Here is a 26,772-nt window from a genome sequence, read left to right on the forward strand (position 1 = left end):
TCCAATCTCTGCTTTAAAACCTCAGACAGTCCACCACATCTTGTGGCGGTCTGTTCCACGGTTGAACAGCTCTTACTGTCAGAAAGTTCTTCCTGATGCTTAGTCAGAATATCCTTTTCTGCAACTTGAAGCCATTGGTTCAAGTGCTACCCTTCAGAGCAGGAGAAAACAAGCTTGCTCCATCTCCTCTCAGTAAGGGAGATCCTCTGTCTTTCCGCTCCATGGTTCTATGCCCAAGAAAGTTTTTTCCATTGGAGTAAATAGGATTACTCCAATGACTTGTGCTTAACATGGATATGATCAGGTCATTAGTCAGCTGGCCACCAAACCCTTCTTGCTTCCTTGCATAATGGCTGTCCCAGTATGTTGGCACAGCAGTGTGTCAGGATGTTTTTTTTTTAAAAAATGACTTCTTTTTTTGATATTCAAGTAACTTTCTCTGTAAGCTCTAGAGGTGACATGGAGTTTTGAGTAACCGCTCATTCTTAGAGGCTTCTCCTACTGAATGGGCTTCACCATACTATTGAGCCCCACATCTCTGTGTCATAAATTCTCACCTGCTTTGGGGGGCGGGGTCAGCAAGCCTCAGTAGCAGGCCAGTTCAGAATCCTTTTCTTCCTCTAGAGAGTTTTCACTGACTTGTGTCTGTTTGCAAAACATTGCACTTATGTTTCCCTAGTGCTGTTCTTTTCCAACTCCATGCTTGGAATAGGAGCAAAAAGAATGAAGGCAGCACCAGGAGGGTTAATGTGACCTGGGCTCTGACATATTTGAAAGAAATATAATCAAGTTAATTCACTGCAAGGCAAATTTGGTACCTAAAGGGCCCCCCTGTTAAATACAGCTCTGACCTTTACCGGCTGGTTACACAAAGACGACACAATTAGATTAGTCCAAGACAAAAGGTCAAGCGCATTCACACTGTGACCACTTTATGCTGTCTTTGGAGGGGAAAGAAATTCCACCCAGCAGGAGGGGGGCATCTCAGGGAGGTTCACTGTTGCTGCCAAGATGGAGGGGAGGGGCATAAGTATGTGGGGGAGTGGTGTCATTGGGGTGTGTGTGGAATGACACTGCTGCCAATCAGAGAAGCTGCCCCACTTTCGATGGAGTGTGTGTTTCTCTCCCTGACTTTCAGGGAGCTGATCCTGCTGCTGTGGGAGTTATTTGGGCATAGACCCATTCTGCTCCATGACTAAAGCATCCGGAGTATTTTTCCTACTGCCTTTCTATGTATATGACACCACCTGAGTGAACAAGTGGACATTGGCTTAAACAGGTGGTCAGTGAGCAATAATTTTCTGCAATTCCCACGTGGGAGCCATTGTTGTTGTTGTGGCTAGATTATTGGGGTTGAACATGGGAAGCCTGGGTTCAAATCACTATTTGGCTATGAAGCTCACCGGTGACCTGGGCAAGGTAGCATCTCTCAGGCTGGTCTACCACATAGAATTGTTGCTAGGTTAAATTGTCATTCTGAGCTCCTGTGTGGAAAAGTGTGACAAATAAAACACTCTCTAAATGCTTGCAGCTCCAGTAGCATGGCCTTTCCTAATCCATGATATGCATAAAAGACAAGACCACAGAAAAAGCCCGGCACTGACACGCAGAATGAAGTCTATTAGAACTTTACTCTAGCAGCCAGGGTGATTCTGTAGACTAGAGAACACATAAAATATCATGCCTGTCTCCAACAGCTCTTGTTAAGTTCATGGATGCCTGGCATGGAGCTACTATGTATGTAGAGAAACACATCTTGGCTTCACGTTTCACCATGTTCTCTGCATATTAAAAAGTGCCTTGTTTGGTGTCTTCCAAAAGTTCTAGCTTTCAGTTTTCTGCTCCCTCTCCTGACAGCACCTCCTTCCCAGTAATGAATTTGGAATCCTCCCCACTGTATCCTGCATTAGCAACAAACCCACCCACCACATGCTCTCTCATCCCAAATAATATATACAGGCATTTAAACCACCTGTGAATGGCAACCAAATTGCTGGTCATTGGTGTGGAGCTGAAAGACTACACAGGAACCTTAGAGGAGCAATTGTTCATTCCCCAAAGCTTCTTCAATATTTCACTTGGGGTGCTAGCTCTGTTACAATGGAAAGTGGACTCTTTTTTGTAATTCTGTAGGAGAGATGGTCTAGCATTCAAGCATCTGCACGTGACACCACTAGGCTTTTAGTGCTACATTTCCCTCTCACCGCAGGCTGGAAAAAAATAGAAGAGAATATCCACCTTCATAGGCTCAGCTTTTGGCCAGCGGACTGCCAGCCCAGTGCTCCCCAGCCATGGTTAGTCTGCTGTGGGCATGTCATGATGCCCACTGCTGGCAGCCCACAGTGAAGGGAGCCTTCTCCCCACCCCCACCCCAGAGCATTGCTCTGCTGACCCAGGAGGGACGCTACTCTGGGCCTTTGCAGGGTGAAAGGTGAGTATAACTTGGGAACAAATTAGTTCCAAGCAGAAGTGCAGCCAGTTACTCCAGATTAGAGCCTTTGATTTGTGCGACTCAGACTCCACTCGCCCATCCATAATGAGTTGACTCTCCTCAGAATTCCTCACATCAGCGCACTTTGTTCCTGGGCTCACAAGTCAGCCCATTAATGGGGAAAGGAAAGGACCTTGCCTCTAAGAAGTCTCAGGTTCAGAGTCAGAATCATTTGACTTTTAAGCTGCCTTTATCTGAACTCCTGCCGGCTCCTTGTTTTCTGAGCCTGCTTGAAAGTGAGAAGTTACATTGTTAACATCAAACATCCTTCCTTCCAGATGGAGTTAGAAAGCTCGCTTGCGCGTCTATATAAATGTGTATCTGTATCATGATACGTGTGTGTTTTATAATATATATTTTCTCATTTTAAAATCATTCCTTTCCATTAACAGGGAGCCAGGTTCCCAGGCTCTTGTAAATTACAATGTAGAACATTTTTCCTAACCAGACACTTTCCGTTTTTGCCCACGGCGACGGGCAGAGCCAAGCTAGGGAAGGTGATTAATATGAATTTGTGACATATTTGAAAGATGGCTCTTTTGCCATATAAAGATTATCAAACACATGCGCTCATCCCCATTAATTCGGCAGCCTCCCTGGGAAGCTCTCGGGCCCCCACTCCTTTGTTTCCAGGTTGGGCTGGCTGCTTTAAATGTACCTTTGCTCCTAATTTCCCAAAATTCTAGGTATTGTTTTTCACAGGGTGCCAGTTAACGAAGTGGTGTGCTTTCCCCACTAATCAAAGCCACTGAAGGCAGTAGGCATGCATTTTCTGCCATGGAGATAGTTGCATCCCCAAGAAGTGTGGGGGCTTCATTATTAATACAGGCTCTCAATCATTTATGCCTGGAACATTTAAAACAAGGACAGGTGGTGGATGGCAGCCTGTGGTTCCCAAGAGGGCTCATTTTAATTTTTTTCCTCCATTCACCGTGGACCTGGAAAAGGAAATGGTGGTGGGGTTTTTTGTTTGTTTGTTTGTTTAAATGCCTTTCACTTCCTGCATTGGCTTTAAACTGCTAATGTTGCTTGATAATTTCGGTGGATCATTTCTCTTTTTTCTGCATTGCACTCTCTCTCCCAGTTGATCTGTTGAGGAAACTTCAGGCACATTTAGTACAATTTGCAGACATCCCAACTCTTTGCTAAGTTTTCACTGTGTGCCCTTGGGAGGGGCCTGTGACAGATTTAGGGGTCATGCATCAGCCAGTGGAATCTGCTAATCCTGTTAAATGCTAATTCACAAGCTTCAGGCAGGCTTGTGGTTACCTCTACTCCTTCCCTTTATGTGTCAAACCTAGAAATACTGGTTCCGGAAAGGTCTGCCCCATACCAGGGGGTTTGTATTGGAAGTTTCATCCTCTTTCCTTCCCTTCCTTAGTTTTGTCACTAGTCATTTATAAGACCATTTTATGGTGAAAAAACAAGCTTAATGTTGTGCCCCAAAGTTCCTCCAGAGCTTTTAAGTACCAGGCCTGGTCCAGAGTCTTCTCAGGTGTTGTGTGGTGATTTTCTTCCTGAATTCCTTGTCTGGACACACCCGATACCTTGGGTTCTAGAAAAGGGTTTGTGTTGCATCTAGCACTGAGCTGGATGGTCTGACCTCTTGTTAACACCTGTCTTTCATTTCTGCTTCTTGGAACAGAGAAAGCGCAGGGAATCTGCTTCCAGTTCATCGTCTGTCAAAAAAGTGAAAAAGCCATGAATAGCCTGAAGTTCCAGATCCTGGATGTCGGAGGATCGGGACACTGACTGCAGGGGCAAGATGGCTGCATTTGCCAGTATGTGTACATTATGCTATGGGATTCCTGCAGTGACATTGCCCTATCTTGTTCCAGAAAAGGGTGTTGCTGCCCCAGGTAAATGGGTTGGACTTCCTTGCATTAACAGCCTCATACTGGTTGTTGCTGTGGTGATTGTGTTGTCTTTCCTATGTCTGATTTTTGTAAACTTCCTTGTAAATACAGAATCCATTACCTCTTGTTCCGTAATCTGAATCTAATCCAGCACTTGTGGGTGGGCAGAAGCACCTGTATGGTGGTAGGAGTTGCTTTTGTCTAGATAGATCTTGAGCTGGAGTAGGCAGGTGCTGGATCACCAGCTAGATCTTATGGATTAGAATAGTTTTTATGACGCATGTGATGCAGGAGGAGACAGACACACGCCTAAGACTCCCTAGTATAATGCTACACATGATTAACTATCTCACAACTGCAAGGAAGACTAAGGTGGTGGTAGCAGAGACTGCAATGCAGAGCTACATGGATAAATTATTTTATTGAAAACTTATCTTTGCAATAAAAGAGACATACCTCAGGCTGCTTTGAACACTGAAGGTCTTCCACCTTTTGCAGTGCCACCATTGAAGCATGGTCTTTTTTATGGTCCTAGTTGGGCACTAATTCTCACACCACCATCCCATTCCCACTGGAAGACATGCTTGCTTGTTTCTGTCTTATTCTTACAGAATGTTCTTCTGGATGCCCACAAAGTTCCTATTTCCCTCAGTGTTTCATCTAATTATAGAACAGTTGCTTGACTCATGTGCCCTGCATATGAATTAAACAATAGAGTTGAGGAAAAGAACCCCATACTGTATCTTAGGTGATGCATTCATTTGTTGCAGGAGGTATTTCCTGCTCTGATGAGAGGGGGTCATGCCTCTGCCAAGATGTTGCCTGCTCTCCATGTATTTTTCTAAGTCCTTATAGTAAAAATAATTTAGATCTTCCGTTTGATTTAAGCAGTGGCACCTTTTTAGTTAAACAAATTTTCAATATCAATTTAGCGAGCCAATTTAATGCTGCATCCCTAGTTTTCTCATCTCTCTGGTAGGTGAGGTACCCTCCCATATCTGTTAAGAGTAGCCAGAATTATTCTGTGTTATATTGTGGACATACATACCCATACCGAGTGTTGTGGTGAGTTCTTTGTGCTAACATAAAAAAGTAGTTCTACAGACTCTTTTAACAGGACAATCCTGTGTGTGTTTACTTGGAAGGAAGTTCCATTTTGTTCAGTGTGTTCACGGTTGCCTTTTCCTGTTGTAGCCTGCTGCACGCAGACCAATATCTCTTATACCCTCCAGAGGCAACTTGGTGTGTGAGAATTGTGTTGATTAGTGACCAATGGAGCAACCAGCTGTAAGCATGCTGGTTTTCCAAGAACCAAGAAGTATCCATTTCTCATTGCTAGACTCAGCTTCAGCTGTGAAGGTTTGGTTTGGTAGTGTAGGGTTGAATATTCCAAGTCAGTATAATTAAACCTGTGTATACAATTGCAGGAAAAAGCTATGTTTTGCTATTAAGTATAGAATTCAGCACCAAGAAGGAAGTTTCTAGCCCATAAGCTTTTACAAAGGTCACCTTGAAAGTGTGTGAGTATCTCTGGTGAGATCTCTGAAGCCATAGGAGGGCTGAGTAGGACTTCTAGTGATCAGACCGTGGTGTTTTGCATAGCTCTTTACCCTTCCCTAGAGTAGCAAAATAAATTATGCAAAATGAGCAAATATGTGCACATTTGCATAATGCATACAGGCCATGGAATTCCAGTTTTAATTTTAATTTTGATGGGGTTTTTAGTGCAGAACACAAAGCCCTAGGTATAACCCTTGCCCTCAGCAGGAGGAAATTGACTGGCTACGTCTAAGACTTCAGTCGCATGTTCTCCAGTGTGTGGCAGGCAGTGAAGCCAGTGATACCCTCAAGAAGAGCTAACTGTAAGTAACTTTGGTTTCTCCAGTGTAAAAATATTGAGTGCTAGCCTATGAGGTAGCCCTCCATTCTGGTCTGGAGTTTCTCCAGCTTAGTGACTCTTTTAATGACTGAATTGTGCTCTTCTCCCCCCACCCCCGCCCAGCCCTTTCAGATATTCATCTTCCATCACAAACATGTTGGAAGAAGAGCTATGATACTTTTGGCCTGCTGCTGTCAGACCTAACTCATGCTCTACCTTCCCCTTCCCATTTCAAGTGCAACTGGGAATCGATAGTGCATGACAACGCCCTTTGATTTACATTCTTGCTGGCAGAAAGAAAGGTCAAAGGCCAAGTTCTTCGTTTTCATAGAAAACTAATTAGACGACTCCATCGACACTGAATCAATAAAACTGATCAGGTGATTACACAGAGGGAGCCATTAAAATCCCTATGACCTTTGATCTCAAGTCCCTAACCTGAGGTGGGAAAGGCTCAGTTATATTCTCTAGTGCTTGGAGGACAAACCTCTCAAAGTGAGATGGACTGGCCTACAAGGCTTCAGTGGGTGGTAGTGGACACAGGCTTTGCTGACTCTGCTGGTTGTATCTAGTATGTTCTCATTTCAACCCCTACTGCATGAATGGTCATGTGGATGGAAAGGCATGGCAGACAGACAAAGGGTTGATAAGGCAATTACTTCTGCAGTGGTGGCATAAAGAGAGAGGTGGCCCTAACTGGAACAGACCCCCTAACTTTTCACTGCTACAATGGGAGGGGAAAGAGCAGAGACCAACACTGAAAGGGGATAGTGATTTATTCGGGGCTTTGTCTTAAGCTACGGAGTCAATTAGTATGTTCTCCAAGCAGCTTGCTTTGTTTTCAATCTCCCATTTGTCATTGTTGTCTAAATCATAAAAGATTGTTCACATTGGTGCATAAGCCATCTTAGGTCATGTAGCACTAAACAAACATTTGGTAATTATTCATTGGCCTTCTGTGTTCAAGTTTATTTGACTTCTATAAAATGAGTCATGATTTTTTTAACATGTAGCTCCAGGCTTTGCTCTGTTTTACATGGTATATTGTCGTAGCTAACGGAGAGAAAAGGATGGGAAACTATATAAACTTCAACAGGGGCCAGTATCTAGACCTGAGTATTGCCCTCTGTGAGCACCACTTCTACCTGCAGATTGGGGAGGCTGCATGAGCCAAAGTGTTCTCCTGTGGCCCAAGCAGCCTATGAACTTTGTGTGCTAAGCATCCTTGATGGTGCAATGAGCTGAGGTGATAAGATGTAAATATTTGGCTTCTTCAGGGTCCTCCTTTCATTGAGGGGCCCTTCAGTAATGTTAAACAGATGGAACGAAAACATTTTAATGGTGCCCACTGATTGGCAGTGGGTGCAAATACCACTTTCAGCAAAACTCAGCTCTACTTGGGAGCTCCAAATCTAAAAGGTGTCAAATACAAGCTCCACTTGCTAAGGAAGAAGCAGTATCAAACTTTAAGGTTCCTGCTTCTTCCTTTGCAGCTGTATTTGTGCCTGACATCACATTATGTCAGGTGTGAGGCAGGTGAGTGTGACTTGGACAAAATGGCCCCTGAGGCCTGATTAGGGCTGTGGGCTGGAGGTTTCCCACCCCTGGTGTAGAGCACAGGGCAGGAGGCTAACTATTGTGAAGGAAAGTATGACCTATTCTCAAGATACTTTCCTGGGGAAGAACTAATAAGGAAGCAGCTTTTGTTTTGGCTACAGATGGGAATATGTGGGTGATTTTCTCTCATGAAGGTACATGATACTTGTGTCACAAAACAATCCCAGAACGCAAATCCATTTAAGGATGGGAGAAACATCTGTGCAGTTACTGCCAGATTACATGGGCAGTTGAAGAGGTATTGGGAAAAGGAGTTTACTTAGCTGCATATTTCAGATAAAGCCTCCCCCCGGCCCCACTCCCTTACAGCATACAAGGAGCCAGGTTCCTTTCCCCCAAACTTTATTCATGTGGCACATTTACAGCAAGGATGGGAATAACGAGCCAATGAGGAGGTCAGGTTGGGTTCAGCTGGAACATCCACACACCATGCATTATTTACCGGTAAGGCCCAGTGCCTGTATCAGCTCACAGCCTGACTCTTGGTGTGGCTCCCAGGTAGGTGGCAGCTGGAGCCTATCCATCTGGGGATCCATTCAGCAAAAGCTAGGGCAGAAGGTTTCAGGAAAATACTGAGCTGGGAGAGGGCGATTCATTCTTTATTTCCGTCTTCCCATACTGGACCAAGGTGATGGGAATAGGATAGGAAGAATAGGCCACACCTCTCAAAGCAACAAGTCAGTTGCAGCCGTTGTAGGAGGAGGAGGAACTCAGGTGAGCAAAGGGGCAGTAACAGAGATGTCAGTCAATTTGCAGATCCCTGCTGGGTAATGGGAACACAGCCCCTGCTGGGCTAGCAGTAATGGGCACGTCCACTGCCTGCAATGGACTGCATGCTCCATAGGGGGGCCATGCGCAAGTGCAGGGTGGATGCACAGTAGGGTTCCCCATGTTCTGAGGAGGCATGAGCAAGGGATCACAGGGTTCAAGAAATGCAGGACATGGCGATGAGCATCAGCCAGGATGCTCCTGCCTACGATAACCCCTGCTGAATGGAGCCCCAGGGAGATAGGTGGCTCTTGGTGGGCAGGGAATACAGGCACTTTACCTTGAACAGAAAGAGCCGAGCTTCCTCAGATCACATACAGAAGGAATCAGAGGGTTAGTGTTTATTCAAAACAGAAGGGAAGGAGGGAAGAAGCCTGCCGAAGGGGGAGAGGGGGCTGTCTGGATGCTGCTCAGTCAATATTTAGCTGACACGCAGGAGACACAGTAACAGATTCACACAGGAAAAGGGGAGGGGGGCTTGACCGCGGTTGTTGCGATATTGGACTCAATAAGGGCGAGTGCCCCAAACATGGCGCCACGGTCTTGCTACAGGCGCAAATATGAGCAGAGAGAGAGAGAAAGATGCCAATGGAAATCGGAAGCCAACAAAAGGGAAAACAATCTACGTCTCTAACCATGTGGAGCAAGCGCCCTAGGGGGCTGCAGGCTGGGCCAGGCCGGGCAGGCAGCCGGCCCCAGAGAGGGAGTCACGTCAGGCCTACACAGAGATTCCAGTTCCATATATACAGCCTCTACTGGCAGAACAGCAAAACTGACGGAGTCGTGGGTTTGCTCGTTCCTCTGTCCTCTTTCTGTCGTTCGAATGCTCCAGCCCATCACGCCCAGGTAGCAGGAGCCGGCCGCATGCAGCCCTGTCTGGCCGGCCCCAGAGATCAAAAGGGCTTGGAGGTCTGCTTGAAGATGAACCCTCTGTGAGCCAGTGTCTTCATGATGTTGGCAATGTTCTTGCAGTCATCTGCCGGTCAGAGAAAGAAAGGGTGTGAGAACAGTCATGTTATTCTTCCTCTTATTATTTATTTCATTTCTATACCATTTCATATTTTAAAGAAAAATCTCAAAGTGGTTTACAGAATATTAAAACATAAATAAAACGATGTTGAATTGGACAGGTACAAAAATGCTTGGAAAAAAGGATCACACACATACCCCATACTTATAAGGCAGTGCTTTGCTTCTAGAAAAAAAGCTGCCAGTATTGGGTATCCTTGAGTACCCCCAGGAAAAAACCCACTGCTCATAGGCATACAACAATCCACACATAAATGCTGACCTTTCGCAGACATATGTGCCCATAAGCATGCATGCATGCAAACACCTCTATGATTCATGCACACCCTAGATGTGCTGTGGTAGTACTGGCAGCATGGAATGTGCTTCTTGTCTCTGGGCTCGTCCACACTTCTGCTTGTCCCACCACTTTCCCCTGGGAAAACCCGCTCTTTACCACTGAATCGGAGCAAATGTCAGTCAGGATTTTGGCATGTTGATGTTTGCTCTGATTCAGAGGTAAAGAGTGGGTTTTCCTGGGGAAAGAGGCAAGGCAAATGGTAAGCTGCTCAGAGCTGTGCCTAAAAAGCATGGGACAAGCAGAAAGCCTCTTGGAAAGCTGAAGTGTGGACGAGCCCTTTGTCTCAGCCCTACTTAAGCTTCCTGACTGTGGCAAGTAGATGTTGACGGTGCATTCTGCCATTTCCAATAAAGTGGGGTATGGTTTAATTCAGTTTTACAGCCCTCCTCCAACTAGCCTAGACTGCATCCTTTTACTGCTTGGCTGTGCCCCCACCCACATGCATAAGCTCTGGGAGTTTCCAGTAAGTCTCAGCTTTTGAAAAATGGAAGACCACTGCTTTAGAGCAAGGCTGCAATATACCAGCTACTCATTTTTGTATCAGTTCAAGTGGAACAACGACTTCCTCTTCGAAACAGGAATAACATGGCATGTGGTAATCCTGATATGATATAATTGAGGCTAGGTCTAGCCTCGATTTAGTATCTTAAGGAGATTTCTCATTTCATATCTCATAAAAATACATACAGATAATATGAGAACACAAAACATACATTGCTGGTTTGTATTATTTAATTTGTTTTATAACATTAGAAATATAGTTAAATAGAAGTTTGGAATTTCTCACTTCAAAGAGAAATGAACAAGGAGCAGTTTTGTATGACTGTACAGCTTTGGGAGTTATATTGACCACTTGAAAATTGAAAAATTTTAGTTTTGTGAGCAGGGACACATCCTATTGGGGAAAAAACACATTCTGTAACACCGGGTGGCCCTGCTGATTTCTAGCGTTGGAGCATGCATATCTTAGTTGCTAGTCCTAAATGCCAGGCTGACCACAAAAGAAAGAGAACAAACACCATACAATGGTTGCGCTCCACTAGAATAACACTAAACCTGTGGAGGGATCTAATAACACTCATTAGACGAGGGCCCGGTGAGCAAAATGTCCACATTTCAAATTCTGAGGAAGTGCTATGGGTGCCAGCCACAAAATGGCTGCCGTGGGAGCATGGCCTAACACAAAACTAGAGCATAGTTATTGCTGCTTTCCCCCACCCCCAAGACAACCTCATGTTTTCCATGGGAAGTGAGCTATGTCCTGCTGGTTCTGATATTGACCCCCTCTCTGTGATACTGTTGCTGTCTAATAACAATAGGGAGCATTCCCCAGTACCAGGAAAAATATACAGGGTGGCCACAACACACTCTTGCACACGCATCACATGCACACATTCACCATACACGTACAGACATGCACACATCTCTCATTCACTACATCCACATTGCAAGCGCATCTTTCCCCATCTCTCAGCCCAAATGCATCTTTCCTTCTCTCCCTCACCACATTCATATATACTCCCATCTCCCCCACGCATACACCTCTCCCCAACTGCACCTTTCTCAGTCACACACACAGCATGCTTGAGCAATCCAACCACCCACCCATTCAGAAAAGGCTATCCACAAGCAAAGGGAGTGCCTACCATTTCAATCCCCGCCCAACCTAAATAAAACAAATATTCACGGGGGTCACCAGCCCCACCACCCGCAGGCATCGGGCATTGGGGAGGGAGAAGGAAGGCTTTGTGGGTGCTGTGGGGCCCACAGGGGCCGAGTTGGCAGCCCCAGCACTAGAGCGACTCCATCAATATAGTAAAGACGAAGAAAAGGGCTCAGCTCCATGGACTCAGATGTGTTACTGTTCTACCAAGATATCTTGAATTAGGTGTGCAAAAGATTTTGATGATGATTTAAGCAAATTTCCCTGCAAAATGCCCTTTATTTATACAAAATGAAAAATTGCAAATCAACAGAATTTGTTTTTTGTTTTTTGACAAAACAAAGGGGGCAGGGGTTTGGAGACATGAAAGGAAGCTGTGAAGGGGAAATCCCCCCTCACATTCTCTAAATGTTTGAAATAGAAGATAAAACTCCTGGCAACACCACTTATCTATTTTTTCATCCTGAAGCATTAACAGAAACTGCTCGCATTTCTTTCTTTTCAAAAACCAACAATGAGGGATAGAAACATGCTTTTAAAGTTGCATTTCAGATTTTCTAGGTTCTAGGTTCTGTACTGCACAACACACTAAATAAAAAGCCTTGATTAGGGCAACAGCTATAAATGTAGGTTTCCTGCACACTTTTGGTGTGGACTTTCATCACAGGCCCCCACTAGTTCCAGTCCAGCTCTTGCACCTTTCCTCATCTTTTATATTGAAAGGATGACAGAAGGATGGACCGGTAAGTGGAGCAAGCTCCATTCTCTTCTGAACTAACAGGGAAGCAGGGTTGGGCTGGCTCGCATTATTTACCTGGGACTAAACGCAAGCAGAGTTTGCTAAAATAGAAGCAAGCCTTAAATTGATTCCTGGTGTCTATATTTCATGTTGAAAATTGGCTTGTAAATCCATGTTTTGATCTATGGTGGCCGTCTCCTTAAGAAAAAGCAAGAGTAAATGTGTAATTTCTCCCTTGACAGCACACGGTGGCGAGGCGATCCTTCTTCCCGCTCCCCTCCGACTCGGGACAGCTCCGCTGCCTCCCATCAGCACTCTTTCTTCCTCGCCCCACGCCTTGATGTCTCCATTTCATTAGTGTGCGCCCATTCATCACGCTGTTACCGTAAGGGTGACTTTGCCCACTTGCATGTGGCAGGCAGGGCCTGGATGACATGGGGTGGCGCTGCCACTCTGACGGGGGGAGGGAAGCAGAACACCCACCCACACCCCTGCTAGTAAATGGATGTTGTGGCAGAAGGACAGCTGCATCATTACTGATGTGTAAATGATAAAGCAGCGCCTCCACATCCGTCTCTTAACTGTAAATCCAGGGAGTGCTTTATAATCAAGCGGCAGCGATAATAATGTGAAATTAGGTCTCTCTATCAAAGGGGGGAGGCCTTTTAATCACGGCTTAAAGGGTGCAAGCGCTGTTTATCATAATTGAACTGTATCCGGGCTAATTGTGGCCATATTTCACTGTCTAGGAGACAGGCACACCGACTGAGGAATGAACGCCAGGGGCCGAATGGAGCAGGAAGCTGCCACCCAACCTGTCTTGGCCCCAAAGTGCAAGAGCTTGAGTATTTGGGGAGGGTGTCAACAGATACATGAAACAGCCCCCCATTTACCTTCCCCCTGCTTAACCTATTGAATGCTGGTAGCACAACTGGGGGAAAACAGATGGCATTCTACCGTTCAACTGCGTTGGGAGTTTACACAGCTAGGCTAACAAAACCAATAATTTTTTTATCAAAAGCAACTAGAAGATGAAAATTCTGTGTTTAAAAAAAATGGAAATCGGCATACACCAAGGTGCATAAATTAGTCAGTTTGGTAACAGCTGCAAAGAAGCAGTAGGATGACCACAGAAATGGGAGGGGGGCAAGGGATCTTATATAATGAGCAGAGCTTGCCCATTTGCAATGCAACCCTTACCATGTCTACTCAGGAGTAAGTCCTATTGAATTCAGTGAGGCTTACATCTAGGTAAGTGGGGATAGGATTGCAGAAAAAAGTCAGAAGGGCTATGATACCCTTCTGTAAGAGTACCCTAGAGAGTAAGATAGATTGCAATGGAACATGTTATGTGGTGTGTAGCTGCATGTAGTCAAATAGCCTACAGCTGAAGCTGTAGGCTATTTTTGGCCTCCTCAACACTTAATTTCCTCTGTTTATGAGTTTGAGGCACACCCCAAAAAGAATTGGGTGGGGGAACATCCATCAGCTTCACGTCTCACCCACGCTCAGCCAGAACACATTCAAAACAGGGATTGGCCATATCTGCAACAAGTCACTACTAGTATCACTTTCACCAAACTTACTGATCTTCAATCAGAAGGAAGGGCATAAAGATAGAAGTTTGGCCATGTGCACACCTGAGCATTAGCTGCTTCCTAGTACAGCTATCTGGCAAAGTCTCAATGGCTGAAATACAAAGCAAATAGATCCACTTCTAGATGTACAAAATGTCTGATTATCTGCTGGACATTAGTCCCATAACTTCTCTGCCTTGTACAAAGTCTAATGGCTCGTCAAATCCGTGGTGATGTTCAACATTCTTGCAGTATGTTTTTCTGCCTGAAGAGCTCTGATTCCTCTCTGCCCTTGAAAACATCTCATTGATTTCCAGCTAAAGAAACCTGTGTTGTCAGGAATTGCAGAGGGTATCTCTGAGGGGTTCATATTCTTGGAATCTATGGGGGAAAGCAGACCACCACCAATGGTCTCTCTTGATATGTGAAAAGATTTTTAAAGGGGCAAAAAACCCTTAAACAATGGACCCTGGTAAAAACTTGGTTTACAATTATAGGCAAAACTGAGGAACCACTATGACTTAGTTGAACAGAAACATGGACCTGCTTCTGTAAACTCCGTATGTTCCATCTTCTCTTGAGAGATCTCCTTATCTCATTAGATAGAAACATCAAGAGTCTCAAGCCTATTGCTTGTCTACAGTGGGACTTCCTCTTTCATACATCCTCTGGAACCTGCTCTTTCATGCCCCTAGTGCCTGTTGAAGGGGATACTGCAGGCTATCTTTCCAGATGTTCTTTCCTTAACCTCTATAGTTGGCCTAAACTGACCTACACCTGCTCAGCCACTCGTAATTTCCTCAGTGGGTACACACAATGAAAACATCTGGGGAGGGGGATTCTTGCTTCCAAAGCTCACTGTTTTGGTTGCTCCCCTTTGGACCATCCTCAGTTTATATTGTCTTCTCTCTCTGTATGCCCCTTGACTGAATCCATACTGACCTTTCTACATCAAATGTTGAACTTTGATCCCCACCACCCGACCATTGTCCAAACTGGGGGTTGTCATCCAATACCTGAGCACCCAAGGCAGGAGAAAACACCTGAGGATCCAAGGCAGAGGAAGTCTGCCTTAAGATACGCTTATCTTAGCTGCAAACCCTCTTCTGCAATATGGTGATAACTATACTGGTCTAATTCATAGGGCTGTTGTAAAGATTATTGAGATACTGTACAGGAAGAGTTCTAAACACCTGGAATACATTACCCTATTTATAGTAATTATTATACATAGCATCCCAGTACAAGTGGCAGTCTGAATGAGATCACCAAAGATGGGCAATAGACAAATCTCCATACAGATTATATTAGGTCTCCAGTAGCTAGAAGCGATCAACTGGAAGTACCCTAATGTGGGTAACGTTCTGCTACGCATTTCTACTAAAAGATCCAGAATTAATCTGAATACTCACACATCAAGTTCTTTGATTTCTGACATCATATTGCAACTTGCATGTGTGAAACAGTCATCACAGATTGAATGCTACACTCAGAGCTTTCATATTGCCCTACATCTCCCATTTAAAAAGTTTTCAATGTAGGCAATTCACAAATTTGCCAGGGAGCAACAAATAATAAATTTCCATTGCAGGAAGATTCAGGATACTAAGCCTGAATCTTCCTGCAAATAAATTTCCATTGCAGGAAGATTCAGGATACTAAGCCTGACCCAGTGTGACTGGTCCCAATTTCTTGCCATCTGTGGGCTATTCTTTCTGGGCAAATTTACTCTGGCTATGACCACATCCTGTCCCATTTGGTTGTGTTAGTGCAAGGAAAGCCAAGCTGCCAGCCTTCCCACCCGGGACACTCTTTTGTGCCCCTCTATCTTAAACCAGACTATGCCAGGTGTGTTTCAGACACTTGGTACAGGTGGCTCCTAACAAGCCATTGCAAAGCTCACTTGCCACAAGTCATTTAGCAAGACTGACTTCAAATCAGCACGAAGGTAAACACGCTTATTACAATTATCCGTGTACAAAAAAATCAACAACAGCCGAACAACTTTCTAATATGCAATTACAGCCGCTTATTGATTTTACAATGTAATCCGCTCCGATTGATTTAATAACACAATTATAGGCTGGCTCCCGGGATATTAGTGCGGGAGATTTTCATAAACTCCAAAGCAAAAAACTAAGCGGTTTTTAAAACAACACCGTCAGATGGCTGTTTGGGGAATTATTAGCCATATGAAATCTCCTAAATCTCCTCGTTGTTACCTTGGAAGAGTATTTTCTACAAAAATGGCAACTAAGAATAGGAGGCTTTGCTGACACTCAATCCATTTCAAGGGTAGACACAGATGCCAGTCTGTCCACATTTGGACCAGCTCTTCAATGCAGGGAAAGCCACACAATTTGACCCTCTTGTGTCTAGCTGTGCAATCCCTGCACTATAGCCAGACCTGGTTCAGTTTGCTCTTGCAGGGTATATTGTCTCACCCCAATTTGAATGACTTTGTTGCTTGTGCTCATCCTTTGCATGGTGGGTTGAAGGGTTTCTGAACATTCCTCTTTCCTGTACTTTTAATATTTCCTTGCAAACAAATTAAAGACTTTGAGAAAGTTCTCCTAAAAAGATATCCTTTGCATGTCACTGTATCCTATACTATATTCCTTCCACAACTAAGTTGGACCAGTGATGAATTCTTCCACTACCATCCAACACCCTGAGAGAGTCACACAGTGCCAGCTTGGAAAGAATATATCAGATTGCACAAAATGAAACCAAACCTCTGGACTCACACCCAAGCTACCTTGTCTTGATAGAGAAGTGAACAATTCGGAGCCATCTGATTGATACTGGAACTGCTCACCCTCAGCCAATATTGCTACCTTTTCTTCCACTGCAATGATTCCTTGCTGCATTTGCACCAGGTGGGTGAACCTGGTTGCTTTAAGCAGAAGGCAGGGAGAGGCCATCCTGGCACTACAACAATCTTAGCTGAATCTGTGTAAGAGCCATAAAAAGAAAGGCCTGCCATGTGGGGAACATCCACAACCATAAAGACAGAGACCTACACAACTGAGCACCTTCACTCCTAAATGTCCAACCATCCCACCTCCCCAGCTGAGAATGCCACACGTTTGTTCGGAACTGACAAATGCTCCCTTTGTAGGCCTGCCCACTGGCACAGAATGGCTCCCAAACACACAAAACGCACATGCTTAGCTCTTTCCCCGCAATGTATTTGCCAGCTTTATGGGCCCATTTTTCTTGTCAAGCTGACAGCGCTGCTAAGTGGATTTCTCTCTGATATGCAGACAGATTATCACATTACCCCAATGTCCAACACAAACATATTACTTTATATTCAATAGCTCTAATGAATATAAACTGCTTTTTCTCTTTTTGGGAGGGGAAGGAGGCTGGTGGGAGGGGGCAATCTATAGATTTTTAATGAGGGCTGCTATTTACTCCCTCCTCTTTAAAACAGGCTGAGGTGCAGCCTCTGGCTGGAAAATCAATGTTGTTATTGTTGGAATATTGTATATTGATATTGTAATAATAAGATGCAATTGATTTAGGGGTGCGTATGGATGGGGTCAACCCAGGGTTACTCTGCCTAGAGTGTGGTGCTGTCTCTCAAAGTGGACCATTTGTTTTAGGGAACCCAATTCCCCATTTGAACGCAGTGAATCCTCCCATCTGCACCCCTCCAAAAAGAAAAATGTTTGCAAACGGTAGCATAGCACTGGTGGCAGCCCCCAAAGAAGGACCAAAGCTCTGCTAAGGAAAAAACAAACAAAATCTGGTGATCTTAAGAGCTGATTAGGTCCCAGCCCCCGAAGAAAAGTAAGAGGGGGAAATGAGAGACACTCCTAGAATTTCATAAAAGGTGGACCTCTGGGCTGTGTGTGAAAAACAAAAAGATGAGTTGGCCAAGCATGGGGACAGGGCAACAACTTTATAGTTTACATGGCCAAAAGGCTAAAGCCTTCCCTGCCCTTGTGTAAATGAGAGTTTAAATTCTGGCCCCAGCAGATGCAGACACAGACCCAAATGTGAAGTGTGTGCAACAGATGACCCTGCACAGTAGGGACAGCTGGCTAGAGATGCTGAAACAGTCCCTCATGAAATCCCAGTGAGATGCTGGAACTAACTGGTCTCTGCGCCCGGCCTTGGGAAATGTGCTCATTTGGAGTGAAGCTGGCTGCACCTGCATTATAGCCACCAAGACGGATCACCCAATGGCCTGCGCTGAGCAGGTCCATATTTAAGCTGTCCCCATGCTTTATGGTCTGTACAGGAGCTGATGCAGAGGCAGCGAGAGGCCATTTGTCACTGCTGGAATGGCAGATTCCTGTTAATGAATAATATCGCTGCTCTCTTTGTACAACAGCTCTCGGCACTGGGGGTGGGAGGACGTTCATTGGGCTGCCTGCCTGGCTTCTGGCTTCCCTTTATTTGCCTTTGTTACCCAACGAAAGAGTCTGCTCAAACAACCTGTGCGCCGTCACCCACTGTCACAGTATCTCACAACTCTGCCAACGCAACTGGAAATAAGGATGTTTTCTGTCTTGCCATCATACCTGTAAGTCCTAACCTTGCTGCCTGCCAGTTTGCTAACAACCAGCGCCAGACTGAAATCCATCACTCTGTGACCGATGAGCTGCCAGATGATGGCTGTATTGTTGAGAGAGCACCAAGATGCCCCCCACTGTCCATGGGTGGCTTGCACCTGTGCCTCACTCACATTGGTCTCAGCCCCTTCACCCCTTCCATGGGCCAGCTTTCTCTCAGGTTTTTCTCAAGAGCATCCCTAATGTATCACAGGTCAGAGTGCTTTCTGGATCTAGTCAAGCATTATCTCCTGATATAAAGCCTTTTCAGCATCCACTGGCAACTGATCTGCAGACTTCCAGGGCAAAAATGAAAGGCAAGTTAGGGCAGAGTGCATTTTTCTTAGACCAATGCCTCTTGCAGGCTGAGGCAGGTTCTTCAAGGTTCAGGAGCTTCTCCCCCCAAGATGGACCAATGAAAGACAGTATATGCCTCAGCTTCACCTACACTCATTTACTCAGAAGCAAGCACAGCTGATTTCTATTATTTCACTTCCTTGTAGAAAAAGAAACAGTAGTTAGGAGGTCTAAAACTGTCACGACTGCCCCGGCCCTTTATCACAGATAGACAGTCCTGGGATTCTTCACAACTGCATGAACACAAGCTTCCTTCAAGCCATATTAATGATGTTAGATATTATTTGGTTGTGTCTGATTTGGTTCCACTTTTTGACATCTTATACTGAATACAAAACAGAAAGCAACAAGAATAAAAATACAAGAACAAAAATGCAGGAATACAAGAATAAAAATAGAAGTGTTTAAAGCAACATGTTTCTAGTCCTCATTATTCACAAACGAACAAAATCACTAAAATGCACCTGTGTCAATGGGGACACAGAGCTGCATGAAGTAAAGAAGACTGGTCTCATGGGAAACACTCGTCTCCTCCCCACCCCAATATCCTCTCTGCTTTCTGATCCTTTATTATTAACCACAAATGTAGTAATTTTAGGCTGCTGTCCTGCATGCTAATATGTCCCTCTGAAAAATAAAACAGGATGCATGAATGTGCAAATGTAAGGTACTAGTTTAAGCTTTAGCATGCATAATGTTTTCCAATACATATTGCTTCAGTTATTCTCAAAACGACCCTATCAGTTTTGCAAAAGGTGGGGAACTTAGGCAGGATCCACACTAACAGTTTTGCCACATTTCATTTCAGAGAGGTTCCTCATTGTCCCAGGACACATATTTCTGTCTTTCCTGTAAATGCACACTCCTCACAGAATTGTACTTGGTTTTTAAATACATTTTTCTTAGACAACATTGAATTTGTCACATTTCTGATAAGTTTGATGTATTGTGATTTAAAAGGCAGCCAGGGCAAGGGGAATGTTGAAGCAGGATATAGTTTGGATAATATTATCTCCTTGTGGTATTTTCCCTATAATTTTCTCGACTACTTTTTTAAAAATAGTATTTTGCAAAACCTGCAATCAGAATAAAATATAGCAGATTAAGAAACTCTATTTGAATTCTAATGTGTCATATTTGCATCATTTCTAACCAAGGGCACCCTACTGGTTCAAGTTCCAGTTCAGATGCAAAACTAACTCAAGTGAGCTCCCTTTGCTGTCTCAAGAAAAACCACGACACTGCTGCCTGTCCACAAATAAATTCTCAGCCTTTTAATCAGCCTTGTCTTTAGTCACAGGGGATCACAACAGTGCCAGTTTCAATCCCAGTGCCCTTTCAAAATATAGGAAGCTGAGAGGGGCTTGTTGCCACCATAGGCTCAGAACCCCTTGAAGTCAGCCAGTTTATCTAGCCTGTTTCCCCTATTTGTGTCCAAGTTCTGTAAATTTTAAAAGGGGGGATTTATTAAGGATGATGGGATAATGAGCATATGGAATAAGCTTGTTAGAACCAAATACTAATCTCAACATACTATAGTTTCAAGTACGATCCAAAGCAAATACTAAATTTCTCTATAGCTCTCATTGTTTCATCCATACTTCACAATCCTTTGCACCCTCCTTTATTCCCGGTTTGGGAAATTTCACTGCTCAAATAGTTTAAGCCCACACTTGTTTCCATATAACTGCAAAGGTCAGTTTCTCATACTGGCGCATAAAGAATGAAGTCCTAATGCTGACTTCATCCAATCGCTGTGTACTCTGTGAGGAACATCTAACAGATAATGGAGTTAGCCTGAGCGTAAACTGCTGACCAATTAATGTGCTTTTTTGGGGGGATGGAATCATGGCTCAGTGCTTAAGCACATGCTGAAGGGTTCAGTTCCTAGCATCTCTAGTTAAAGGGTTCACAGGTAAACTGGACTAGGAAAGGCCACTTCCTAAAACACAGGTAACTGTTGCTGCCAATTGGAGCAGGCAGCACTGGCCCAGGTGGATCAGTGCTCTGACTTAGTATAAAAAACACATAATATGGCCATAGAAACAGGCGAGGAACCTGAGTCATAAAACAGGGCATCTTAGAAGCCATTCCTGTGAAGCTGATTGTCACGTAGACCTGTCACTTTTAATCACAAACCTCTTTGAGGGAAATGAACTGCTTGCTACATGGAACAGCCACACTAGTACTTTTTAAATAGTCACTACTGTGTGTGACAGCTTCTTTGCATGAATCAGACCAAATTACACCACACTTAGCTCTCAAAGCCTCAGCCACCAACGAGATGCAGCCGCTGCATGTGTATTATCTATGCAAGTTCTTTATGTGTTTACACACACAACAGAAATCTGTGGCTATGAGTTCCACAGTAGAATAGCATGTTTAGTTGAAATAGCACTTGCTGAATTAAAAAGATGAAGTTAATGGACTAACGGAATATGAAATTCCTTCCAAGCCCACAAGACAGTCGCAATGCCACCAGAATACAGAATGACAACAACGAACCAGAAGTGAGAATTAAATTGGGGTGTTCTCTCTCTCCTCCCTCATACCTTCAATATGGCCCCAGTGGGAAGGTCCCTGGGACTGCCGGCAGGTATCTCAGATAGTGCTGACAGCAGATGGACAGAACATTAAGAATAACTTACCTCATTATCTGCAATTACATTACTGCCACACACCTCATTTCTTCGCAAAGAAAAGAAAATTAGTTTTATATTGACTTCATCCTAGCACTTTTCCCAACCGGCCACTGGATAAACCACTCATTGTTTGAAGGCGGGGATTTGGGACATAGAGTGGGGATGGGCTTTGATGCTTCAATGCATAACAATTTATCCTAACCTGTTGCCTAAAGGTGAGACTCCCCTCATACACAGGAGTCCATGTTTTTGTGTGGAAGGATAGGTTTAGGAATGAGACACAAGTTACTAGGGCTTGATCTTGGATTATTAGCCCCTGAAATGAGAAACTTCAATTCACAAATCACCCGTATGGTAGTCAATGGCATTCAAAAGGCCCAGCCTGGAGGTGAGAAGTTCTCAGGCCATATAGGGATCTGTGTCTGCTATACACAACATGCTTCATTTCCATTTCCTGTCTGGCCCCTGCCATGGGATGTCACCTTTCCAACGTACATAAAGACCCCAAACAATGGCCTGCCCTCAAGGGCCAGCATGCCTGAGAACCGAAATGGGGGAAGCGTGCAGGGAAGGGGCAGCAGGTTACAATGGAGACATTTCCCCCTGTGTCGGCATCCTGCAACCTCTCCATCCATTAGCCGTAATTGCTGGCAGCAGAATAACAGCATTTTTAAAAGCAGAGCTTTGCTCTGCTGGGCAGAAAGAAGGGGGAACATGCTCTCTGCTTCAAGGTGCAAATGCCAGGCTCCCATCTGTCAGGAGGAAGGGCAGACGGAGCCACCCGAGGGCCCGTCACATATCCAATTTGCTCGAAAACATGGGATGGTCCTGCATGCAAAGGGAACACAAGGAATCCTTGAGCAGGTAGAAATCATGCCCAGCTCTGGGCTAAACAAGTTGCCCCCTGCTGAGAGATGAAGAGGCTGACAGTGATTCACATCTTCATTTACAGCCTCAGAAAAAGGCTAGACCATCCTAATGGCTCACCACTTTTATCCCTGCAAATATATATTATATCTATATCTTGCCTGCATCCAACACAATGAGCTAAGTTTAGGTTTTAAGGCACCATCCAAGCCACTCTAAATACAGGTTAGTGGTGGCTTGCCAGAATCCTAATCTGTGCTGAATTCAGCCTGTGCTAGCATATGCTATACTACAGGCTTGCGATGGATAGCAGTGTACTGTACAATACAAATGTTAGAAGTAGAAAGTCATTTCCAGTGGTTACTATGAGCTGAAATGTTTGGTGTAAATCATCCCTGAGGCTCAGTGAGGAAGACACTCAGCCTGCTAAATTTCTCACATATTGTGGGTGGTGCTGAACTTAGTTGTGGGTGGTGCCATCACTTTTCAATGTCTCCCTCCCCACTTTGTGGGTGTGGAGGGGGACCTGGCCCTTGCCAGAGGTCTGACCTCATCACTTGTAAATTCCTTTGAATCTAGGCTGAGGGTTTCCCAACTGGCCTGTGCCAACCATGCCAAAGGTCTCTTCACTGAGGACAAAGAAAGGCAACTTTTTTGGAGAATGGCCAATGTATTGTTTGGATTGCCATTTAGTGGCCTCAGTTAACCTGGCATGCAATGAGGTAGAAGGCTGGTGAGGCTCAAATCCAGTTGCCATTCAAAACAGATGTATAAATAAATACCAGCCATCACATCGCCTGAATGATCTACTGTTCTATGTAGTTGTTTCATGTTTATCTTGCTGCTCAAGGAGCTCAGAAGCATTTTGGCCTCCTGAGATAAACTGGGCTAAGAAAGGGATTTGCTACCATATCTACCATACTTTCAGGAAAATATTGTTCCCAGCTAGGAGTTCACAATCTTGTTCACCATTTTTGCCATACTGACATACAGTCAGGCTCTAGTAAAAAAGAGAAGCCCAAGTCTCTGCTGAAGGGAGAAGGAAGAGATACGTTGACTAGTCTCTGCCTTGCTAGGGATTCCAAGTATAGAGGCAAAACAAGTACAGATGGTGACCATTTTAGGCACGATCACTGATGTGTGGGTCCTTTTGGACCTGGAAGAAGTCACAATGGTGTAACAAGGCACAAAATGGTTGTTGCCTGTAAACTTGTTTCCACTTCCCTTGTCTAGCTCTGCAATGAAGCAGGGGCAGAGGCATGTAGAGGCACATGGGCTTGTTTGTACCTGCCATGCATTTTGAACACCCAGCAACTACAGAGGCAAAGGAAGCCTCTTCTCACCTCCAGTTCCAAGATGGAGAGGGCAGGAGGTTATTTTCACACTGTGCAAAATGTTACACCACCACTCCAGCTCCGGACTTCCAGCTGGAGAAGGAAGCAGGGGAATGCTCTCGGATTTGTGCTATGTTTCAGGGGTCCAGTATGCGGTCAAGGACCAGGCCCCACCCGCTGAAGGATGATGATGATACTCTTGGCACCAACAAATTTTGGGTTGGCCACCAAGGCAAGAAATATTTACTGGCCTCTAATCCCAACTCTAGTACCTGAGATTGAAACTGATACCTTATACATGCAAAAAGAATTGTCGCAAAGCAATGATTCCTCCCCATGCTTCTCTTACTGACAATTATGATTATGTTATGAAAACAGTCACTGTTGGCTTGATCCCTAGGATACACCTGTGCATAGATGAGTGTCCAACAGCCAAGGCATTTGTTTTCTCCAGCATTTCCTTCTTTCCTGGCCAAGCCTGAAGAGTAGCTTCCTTGCTATACCCTAGAAGCTGCATTCCTCATCAGCCTCCTTTCTCCCTGGCCACCATCCAAATAAAAAAAGAACATCCCATGACATCATAACCCCTTCCACTCACTCAACGTTTATATTTGTTAAACTTTTTAGCAAACTTTCAGATTTTTGTGTGCATTTGAAGTTCTCAGGATTTACTCAACATCTTGACCCAGTAGTCCAATCAAGCTGGGCCTATTTATTAATCACCTCCCAAGAAGCATCCCAAAATGACTGAACAATAAGACATCAACAGCAAAAAAAATATAAAAACAAGTTATTTATTGCACTTTTAACCCACTCTTCAATCAAAAGAGAGCAGCTTATTTATCAAGACGAAAGTCCCTGCCCTCATATTTATAATCTTAAAGCATAAGAAGATAAGAAGAGCCTGCTGGATTCAGGCCAGTGGCCCTTCTAGTCCAGTGTCCTGTTCTCACAGTGGCCAACCAAATGCCTATGGGAAATTTGCAAGCAGGATCTGAGCACAACAGCATACTCTCCTCTTTTGATTCTGAGCAACTGGTATTCAGAAGTATACTGTCTCCAGCAGTGGAGGCAGAAAATAGCCATCATGACTAGTAGTCAATGACAGCCTTATTCTCCATTAATTTGTCTAATCCACTTTTAAAGCCATCCCAGTTTCAAAACCCAGTTCTGAAAGTTACAGTTCTTATGATTATCAGCTGTTACAAAAACGGTTCAGGTAGACTGACGGAAAGGCTGCTGCTAAGTGATGGTTGGGAAAGCACCAAAGGCTGCTGGTCTCTCGGCAGAATCAATAGAATAGTCCTGCTTCCCTTCTCTCCTCCTGCTCTGCAGCCGGATTCCACCTGCCTTGCTTTGATCTGGAGGGTCAGAAGCTGTGCTCTTTTGCAGCTTAAAGTGTTTGTGTACCTAGGACTGCACTGCCTAAGATTATCTTTGGGTCTTGTATAGCTCTGTAATGGTATGGTTATCATTCAACCCAAGTCATAGCTTGCAAACTAATTCTGGGGCTCATATATATAGAAAGGTACTTTCAAGGCATGTGAGGAGGAAAATTCTATCAAGTCTCCCACCATCAGCCATTTCTAATAATGAGATGTGGTAACAGCCTCCTGTTGTGACTGGATACTAAAGAAAACCAGTTCCTAAAATGATGTGATTTTGTATGCATTGTTATTTATTCTATGATTTGGCTGCTTGCTTTTTATTTTGTGTTCTATACACCATATCTGTACGGTGGGTTATAAATACTTTAATAAAATAAAAATAAATCATAAATGTACATCAGCTTTGTAATACGCTATTATCTGCATCTACCTTAAGATTCATAAATGCTTTCGTAAATTGGAAAAATCCTGTAAGCCAGGCCCCAAATGCAGCCATTATCTCTATTAATATATTTATTTGTATCCTGTCCTTCCTCTAAGTAGCTCAGGGTGAAATATATGGTTCCTCTTCCCTTCTATGATCACACAAGTCACGTGAGTTAGGTTAGGCTGAGAGGCAGGAAACAGGCCCAATGTCAAATAGCAGGCTTTGTAGCTGAGCAAGGATTTTAACTCCAGCCTTCCTGGTCTACGTCCAACACTCTAGTGACTGTCACTACACCACACTAACTCTCACGAGGCCACAGGCAGCTTTTGCTGCATGCTTGAGGTGGCCTTTGGCCCCAGCAATTCTTTATGGGATGCTATTTTCCACAACTCCAGAACACAGTCGTGTTCTAAAGGGAAAAAGTCTCAAAGAGCTGTATTTCTGTCAACCAAGCCCACATTGGGGCTTTCTGATGGCTGTCTTAACAATGGCAAGGCTGGTGAGACATCTTCATTAAGCACAGTCTCAGCCACTTGCAAGATCTCCCATGAATGTCCACCTGCCCTTTCGGACTTACTCTTCTTCACTACTTTTCCTAAGTCCCAACTCATTACTGCAGACAATTTGAACACTGAATTTGTACTGTTGCAAAGAACTCCAGCATTGGAACCACCAGTACCTTGAAATTACCATATGACAGGACACATGCTGTAATAAAAATATCTTTACCTGTCAGTGAAAGACAGTCTGAGAAGGAGCCACCCACATTTTGTGAAGCAATGTCTATCTCCTGTTCCCACAAAATACTGAAGCATATAATATTTATTCACAGAAATGCAGGGCATTCTCCTCCAATGTGGTACCCACTCCTTGGAACTCCTTCTTCTGGCAGATCAGACTGGCAAGGTTGTGAAGAGTTGGTGAAAAACTGTACACCAAGGTGTTTGTGGCTTGTGGGCTTTCACGACTGTTCTTTGTGTTTCTCAATAGTGTTTTATTATGATGGGTTTAGATAGCCTTGAGTTCCTAGCAATGCCTAGAAAGAGTTCTGCAAATGTTTATGCAGAAACAAATAGATGAATAAATGCAGGTGGACTACCTGGGCATATAGTGGCAGGCCAAGGACCTGCACTGGAGAAAAAATTACTCAGCCTCTGTGATTAATACCACTCACCCAGCCCTGATGCATACATAATGCTGCTCAATAGTAATGAAGTGTTAACAGAGCCATTT

General features: G+C 44.3%; 2 protein-coding genes across 4 annotated transcripts in view; one reads left to right on the forward strand and one right to left on the reverse strand.

The window, feature by feature from the left end:
- The window catches only part of DMAP1 (DNA methyltransferase 1 associated protein 1), a 33,852-nt gene extending 26,682 nt beyond the window's left edge, over positions 1–7,170 (forward strand). For both annotated transcript variants that reach the window (XM_081914772.1, XM_081914771.1), the window contains exon 11: positions 4,137–7,170. In XM_081914772.1, the coding sequence (XP_081770898.1) occupies positions 4,137–4,196 (60 nt within the window). In that variant the 3' untranslated portion in view covers positions 4,197–7,170. The remainder of the gene's footprint in view (positions 1–4,136) is intronic.
- A 998-nt stretch (positions 7,171–8,168) lies between these two features.
- Positions 8,169–26,772, reverse strand: part of ERI3 (ERI1 exoribonuclease family member 3) — a 196,595-nt gene continuing 177,991 nt past the window's right edge. For both annotated transcript variants that reach the window (XM_081914781.1, XM_081914782.1), the window contains exon 8: positions 8,169–9,587. In XM_081914781.1, the coding sequence (XP_081770907.1) occupies positions 9,505–9,587 (83 nt within the window). In that variant the 3' untranslated portion in view covers positions 8,169–9,504. The remainder of the gene's footprint in view (positions 9,588–26,772) is intronic.

The sequence above is a fragment of the Podarcis melisellensis genome (genome assembly GCF_964234715.1).
Source record: "Podarcis melisellensis genome assembly, chromosome: 6".
In the NCBI taxonomy this organism is placed as follows: Eukaryota; Metazoa; Chordata; class Lepidosauria; order Squamata; family Lacertidae; genus Podarcis; species Podarcis melisellensis.